Source organism: Helianthus annuus, chromosome 1, assembly GCF_002127325.2.
Source record: "Helianthus annuus cultivar XRQ/B chromosome 1, HanXRQr2.0-SUNRISE, whole genome shotgun sequence".
Taxonomy (NCBI): domain Eukaryota; kingdom Viridiplantae; phylum Streptophyta; class Magnoliopsida; order Asterales; family Asteraceae; genus Helianthus; species Helianthus annuus.
In genome coordinates, this window is record NC_035433.2 from 69548189 (window position 1) to 69555883 (window position 7695).

The window sequence follows — 7695 nt, forward strand, 5'->3', positions numbered from 1 at the left end:
AACCAAGACATAAGCTTCTTAAAAACATATATAAGCACGCCACTACTACAAAAGATAGAAATAAAAATAATAATAAACGGATAAATAAGTAAGTGCTTGTTAGTAAAACTACGACACCGAGAATAGGTGAAAACATACATACATATATATATATATATATATATATATATAGAGTAGGAGTTGTGTGGAAAGTCCTATTTTCCTAGAAAGTCTAGGAAGCAATAGTATAGTGACATGTGGCATGGATGTATTTTAACTAGAAGGGCAAACATGTAATTGCATATATTTTTTTTATTTTTGGTAATTATCTCAATTTATATATTTTTGCATGTTTCGTTTTGTAACTGATTTCTATGCATCAAATTCAGGATTGTAGTTTCTTTTCAATCCAAATCTATTCCAAATTCCACGAACACGAAACACACATCTATATATTATAATCCGATCATCCTATTATTCATCAGCAAAGTTCTTATTCTATATTTTTTAAGTCTGAAAGATCATGGCTTCGAACACCCTCGCTGATGTTGCAGATGGTAATTGCAGTTACCTTTTTAGCATTTTTGTATTGTTTTACTATAACCTTTATTCAAAATATTCAGATTGTTCTTGATGCTGTGTTTTAACAGCAGAGTTGTCGAGCTGTATTAAGTACATAAAGATTACACATTGTTTTCATAACCTTGATGATGTGTTTTAACAGCAGAGGTCACCTTGTTAAAATCCACAGTTTTTTTTTACGAGCAAGACCATCAAGCTTTGTTGTTGGTGATGTGTTTTAACAGTTATACAGATTCTTATTTGTCTGTGTTTTAACCGTATTGTGTTTAACAAGTTTCCTGTTGCAACAGATATTGAGGTTGTAGTCAACCTTTTATATAAATCATGTTAATGTTGTCTGTTAAATAGTGTTGTGTTTTAACAGTTATTGAGCCTGAAGACAATTTTTTTTAATGTTCCAGAGTGGATGTTGTGTTTTAAAAGTAATGTGTTTTACTAGTTATGTGTTCTATTTTAGTTTCTTATTGAATGATGTGTTCTAAATTGACTGTGTTTTACTAGTTATGTGTTCTAATGTAGTTTCTTATTGAATGATGTGTTCTAAATGTACTGTGTTTTACTAGTTACGTGTTATTATTGGATGTTGTGTTTTAAAAGTAATGTGTTTTACTAGTTATGAGTTCTTTTTTGTAGTTTCTTATTAAATGATGTGTTTTTTAACTGTAATATGTTTTACCAATTACTTGTTTCAACAGATGCTGAGGTTGTGCCAAACCATCATCATGTTATTGGTGTTGTGTTTTAACAGTCATACATGTTCAGGGTGTTTTTGTTCATTGTTTCACATGAGTTGGATGATGGTTTGTAGTATGAAGGTCACCCCTTTTTTTACATAGTTGAATGTTGTGTTTTAAATTCCATAGTTGCAGTTTTTTGTTCATGTTTATTTTAAACTCTTTATGTGTAAACATCAGTTTGTTATATGTGATGTGTTTTCAACAGTTGTTGAGTTTGATGTGAATGTTTTTTTATAGGTTCACCTCTTATCATTGAATCGCTGTTTTTTAAGTTGCGTTATGTTTGGTTAGTTATGTGTTTTATACCCTTTTTTTGTCATGTCTTGTAGATGCACCTAATTACCAATTACGTGGTGTTGAACAAGTTTCTCCAAACACCGGAACGAAGAGATATATTCCGGATTCACCCTCTTCGTTGACGCCAGCAGAGGGAATGTTATTCGACACAGTTGATGACGCGTATAACTTTTATAAAACTTACGCAGAAGCGGGAGGTTGGACTGTAAGGAAGGGCACACAGCACGAGAACCGTGGTATTGTTATAAACAAGTACTTTTTCTGTTCAAAGGAGGGTCAAAAAGACTTTCGACCAGTTGATACTTTAGTAGATCAGCCGTCCGATAGGTGGGTACGTAGGGTACCATCAAAAAGGACCGGATGCCAGGCTGCGATCAGAATAAAACTTACCGATGCTAAGAAGTATTTGCTTTATCATTTTATAGAGGCGCACAACCACGATTTTGTGCATGAAGAAGATTTACATCTTCTCAAGGAAAACAGGGGTATTAATCGTGCACACGAAGAGATGATAAACAAGATGTCACATCTCAACATCGGGCCTGTTCGTGCATTTAACATTATGAAGGAAGTGTATGGTGGGTTCGACAAAGTCGGTGCTACCAAAGTCGATTTTAAAAATTTCAAGAAGGAGTTAAATCTTTTTATCGGAGAGTTTGATGCGGAAATGTTTGTCAAGCGTTTGATGAGAAAAAAGGAGTTTTTACCGAACTTCTCTTGTGAATATGAAACCACAGACGAAGGTGTGTTGAAGTGCATTTTTTGGGCCGACGAGGATATGAAGAGAAATTATTATATGTTTGGGGACGTTATATCATTTGATGCTACATACAAGCGTAACAAGTAACTATGAGTTTATTTTTTTTACATATTTATTGTGTTTTAAATCTTACTGTGTTATAAATACATCATGATTTGTTTTTTCATAGCTGATTGTGTGTTTTTTTAAAGGTATAACATGATGTTTGTCCCTTTTACTGGGATTGATAATCATAATAGGAACGTGACACTTGGTGCTGCAATTCTCGGTTCGGAAACGGCAGAGACGTATAGCTGGTTACTTAGGGCGATCAAGAACGCATACGGGTACGCGCCTCCTGTAATCGTTACTGACCAAGACCCTGCGATGAAAAGGGCTATAGCTGATGTTTGGCCTGAGTCGAGGCATCGGTTATGTATGTGGCATATCATGGATAAACTCACTACAAAGGTATGGGTTTTATATGGCAGGGTTTTATTTTTTTTATTTTTTGTGTGATTTGTTCTGTGTTTTAAAATTATTTTTTTTTTTTTGTCATTCACGATACAATGTGCCATTTTAGGTTGGGGCTGCCTTATGTTCAAATACAGATTTCAGGAAAAGATTGTCTGCAATTGTTTGGACTGATTCTCTATTGCCCGAAGCTTTTGAGGCTGAATGGGCCGCTATTATTCATGATTTCGGGTTAACCGACCATGAATGGCTGACGTATATATATGGGCTACGTGAATCATGGATTCCAGCTTACTATCGTGAAGAAGAAATGTCTGGTCTTATGCGGACATCATCTAGGTCCGAAAGCGAGAACCACTTTTTTGGAAAAATTAGCAATCCAAAGTGCACGTTGGTTTATATTAGGAAATTACATATCTATTTAGAACATACCACTAGCAATGGCATTGGTCCAAGGAAGGGCTCCTTTGGTGTCCAGAACAGATGTGTTTTTACCAAAACAGATGTGTTTTAAAGCACATTACTCTTTGTTTTATATTAGGAAATTACATATCTATTTAGAACATACCACTAGCAATGGCATTGGTCCAAGGAAGGGCTCCTTTGGTGTCCATGCTTCCACCGTTCGATCCAGACACCTGATCATGTACTCACACCAGTTAAAACTTTTGATATCCTTCCCTCGATGCAATGCTGGTAAAAACTTCATATTAATTGATGAATTCGTAGTTGTCTCTCCCAGAAGTGTGTTGTAGAACAACAAAAAGTTCAACACAAAGATCCGTCCGCTCGCTTGTTGCCCCTGCATGTATGTTTTGAACTGAACAGGCGTCAAGCGTGCAGGATCACTTTCGAATTGTGCTTTCCATTCTGCCACAACCTCGTGGAAATCAGCCCTTGCTCTCGCTACTTCCTTTATTTCTTCGTTCCCTCTTGGTACTCCGAACACATCGTGCACCAATTCCTCTGTTATTTGAATGTGGTGGCTACCGCAATTCAAGACCCGTGTTTTAGTGTCGTAATTATTTACCAACCACCAACTCAGAGTTGAGGGAATCGGACCCATTCGAAAGCTAAGTATTGACCCGAAACCTATGTTTCGGACAGCCCCCCGTTGATTTTCGTTCAAAGATTCCATTAACTCCCCCATGTGTTTAAGATCCAATCGCATAGTTAGTTTCCTATCAGCAAGTGGTATGTAATTCTTTACCGGTTGTCGCTTCTTGTGTGTTTTAGAGTCTTTGATTGATGTAGCATATGCGGGTTGTTGTGTTTTTTCAACTACTTGTTGACCCGCACCTGACCTTGTTTTTTTCCAAGGTGGGTTGTCAAAATCATCATCAGAATCGTCTATTGTCGTACCTGACAAAACACCAATATACCAAGCCGGTCAGCAAGTCAGTCTTTTAAGTATCTGAAATTTAGTCCTTAATATTAACTTTACCGTGTGCTGCTTCTTTAATCGGCTTAACCGTTTGTACAGTCGCAGCTTTCTTTTCTTCCGGTATGATTCCAGCCTCTTTGTGCTTCCTCTTCTTACCGGTTTCGTTTCCCTTTTTGTTTGTGGCGGCTGATTTAAAGCCCATAAAATTTGTTAGTACTATGCTGTTGTGTTTTAACTCATTGAACATATGGTTTCACGTTCGTTCATTTAACTTACATATGGGAATTTCACTTTTTTCGTTTGGTTCCGACTGCAATACGACATTTTTATCCATTACGTTCGGAAAGAGATGTGCAATGTCAGACAGAAGGGTACCGGCAGGCGGTTGTTGTGTGGACGATACTTTGCTGTCTATTGTTTCTTTATGTTTTTTAACACGCTCAACTGTTTGTAACAAAAATTAACACAACTTATCAGACAGGTGGCCATATAAGTTACCCACCCCCCCCCCACCTTTAACTGCCACAACTAACCGTACCCTGTAAAGGTGATCCTTCTTCTGTGTCCGATTCATCCAGTATTATTGGCTTGTCCGGTGGGTTTCCGGGTACCCTTGAAAGCCATTTTCCTTTTATTCTCTCACTTTTTCTCCGTTTGACTGAAAACACATCTTTATTATTTATAAAACACATTTCTACTGCCTTATCTAATAAATTAACCTTAAAACAAACATGTTCACCGTAAACTTATGACCAAAATGACCTTAAAACACATATGCTTTACACCCACATCTAATAAAAAACCCATTAACAAAAACAGTTTTTTGGACAACACATCATTACCCTAACAGTAAAACACAGCATGCTAATACATTACAATAAAACACATTTTGTTCAAAAAGTGTACATCAAACCTATTTTTAATACGAATAAAGCACTTACAGGCTGACAGTAAAACACATCTGCACTGTTCAAGTAAAAGGCTGACATTAAAACACATTTTCGGTACCCTAACCATTAACAAACACAGTTTATGGAGAACCCACCACACAACCTATCTATAAAACACATTATATTTACACCTATCCCATAACAGATGTATGTTCAAAAAAAGGTACATAAAACACATTTGTCCATTGAAACCATCTAACTACCTGTGTTTAAAACACATCATCGGAAACACACCCATAAAACACATTTGGGGCAAACTCATTAACACAGAGAATTGGTCTATACATAGTGTAAAACCTATATAAACATTCCATATCACACATAACCAACAACAAAAAAATCAAAAAAAAAAAAAAAACACAGTCATCCCAAACAATCGTAAATCATACTCACCTTTTTTTACTCTAAAACACATACCTGAGGTTCTCGCTACTACAACTTTGCTCCCGGATAGTCTGTTTTCACTTTCACCCACTTTGATTTTGCTGGATTCCATCTTGTTTAAATCCTCTTTTTTTTTGAATTTCTTACCTGCAAACATAAAACACTTCAATGTAGAGAACTATCGAACCCTAATCGCCTTCTAAAACACAGCAACCAATGTCCAATTGATCTTACGTATATAAAAGATTGAAAATCTCTTATCTTCATCCTTGATTCTCGGTATTTTTGGTATGAATATTTTCTGACTTCTTCGAGGGTTTAGAGAGAGAAAGTGAGAGAGAGGGAAATTCGCGTGTATTAAGGAGATGTGATGTGTTGACGGTTATACTTGATTGTTTTAAAACACTGTTAAGACGATTTTGCCCCTCATCATTTAAAACATTCTATTAAATTTTATTGAATATTACAATCTTGCCATTGATTTGATCTCAACCATTAAACACACTGATGAAACAATGGTTAACCGGGCAGGGTTAACTCACTGGTCTCGTCAAGAAGGGTTAATCCCTTCCTCTCGAGGATCGCTGGCTGGATCACCGGTGGTTGATCTCCTGCACAAGGAAACAAGCCGTGACTCGTAACAAGGAGGATGGGGTGGGGGGTGCTCCTTGTTACCACTCTCCGGCGTGAGAATCAGTAGTTTGCTTGGGAAGCAAAGTAAGATCGTAGTAGTAGTGAGAGAGTTGTGAGAAGATACCTCAAACCTGGTTTGGGGTTGGTATTTATAGCCGAGGAGTGGAGGAGGATGATGATGGATGGACTGACGACGTGCTGCCCCTTTTCAGGTGTGTCAGGCTCGTCGGTTATGGAGGTTACGCCACGTCAGTCCATTGCTTACGTAGCTCTGACAGGTAACTGTCATTGGCGCCACTTGCACTGTGGTGTCAGTACCACTTGCTTGAGTACATAGGATGCGGTGCAAGCCGCATCGCTACGTGCGGTAACATCTGAAGTTACCGCGTCTCCTACTTGTGATCAAGGAATACGCGAGATGCGGTGCTAGCCGCATCGTCGTCTTGCCTGCATCCCTTGTCGTGACGAAAATGTCCGTATGGTGTGGTGTCAGCCGTACCACTACGTTCATCTCCTTCTATGCCTAAGGTAAGGCTTTCCTGTATTGATAGAAGTGTTCACTGGACGCGGTGCGATGCCGCGTCGCTGTGAATACTTCCGTTTTCGTACACCAGATGTGATGCTATGTCGCATCACTCTACCGTTCTCCTGTTCCATGTAAGTCCTCCTTTGTTACTAGATAGATTGGATTCAACCCTTGTGTCGATACGTTCCCGCATGGGCACAAGTGGGTTGTTAGCTAGTGGGGGTTTTGATAAGGGTAATGGTCACTCACGGTCGATGCTGACGCGAGATCTAGGACCATACCCCTTCAAGTCCCCCCAGTCTAGTGTTGCTGCCACATACAAGGTGTATGTGGGAGGAGTACTGGACTATGGTGTTTGGAAGGTAGTTTGGAGTCTGGAGAAGATCCTAGACCATGTGTGGTCTTTTCTGTATGTAAATGAAGCTGGAGGTCCGGAAGGGTCATCTGACGCCTCTTCAGTATCGGTGAAGGAATCTCGTCGGATGCGAGATTCTCAGCCGATTTATGTCACCAGGTGGTCTGCCACCTGTTGTTGTGCCGAAGGTCTCTTGGAGACCTTGTTAGTAATGCTGCACAAACTTCGAACCAACCTCTGAGGTGGTGGTTCCAAGGTATGTGGAGGTTTCCCATCCTTTAAAGGTGGGCTTTTCTTCATACCAATTGTTGAATTGGTGCATGAAGAAGAAAAGAAACTTTTTGGACCAATCTTTGAGACTGGGATCAAAAGTTGTTGATGCTTGCAAGTGCTTTGCTCAAGCTCTATGTTCAGCATCGAGTTATGAGACGACAATCCCTTTTTTGTGGGGTTTTCGTGTTTATCGTCATAGCTCTCTAGTAACCGCACGTTCTTTGCGGTTACCTCGTTGCGTCATTGTTGACCATGTTTGGTCGAACAATGTATATTCATACTATGGGTAAATAAACATGGTCATAGGCAAGGGTATGCCCACCATTGTTTATTCTACGCGGCCCATAATCGGGTTAACAAAGTCATAAGCAGACTTGTTACC

At 38.8% G+C, this 7695-nt stretch overlaps 1 protein-coding gene across 1 annotated transcript; it reads left to right on the forward strand.

The window, feature by feature from the left end:
- The first annotated feature begins 1465 nt into the window (after window positions 1-1465).
- On the forward strand, window positions 1466-3450 carry LOC110901950 (protein FAR1-RELATED SEQUENCE 5-like). The gene is made up of 5 exons (XM_035987900.1): window positions 1466-1535; window positions 1628-2438; window positions 2547-2805; window positions 2918-3202; window positions 3370-3450. The coding sequence occupies exons 2-5, from the start codon at window positions 1732-1734 to the stop codon at window positions 3448-3450; spliced, it is 1332 nt and encodes a 443-aa protein (XP_035843793.1). The 5' UTR covers window positions 1466-1535; window positions 1628-1731.
- The last annotated feature ends 4245 nt before the right edge of the window (window positions 3451-7695 follow it).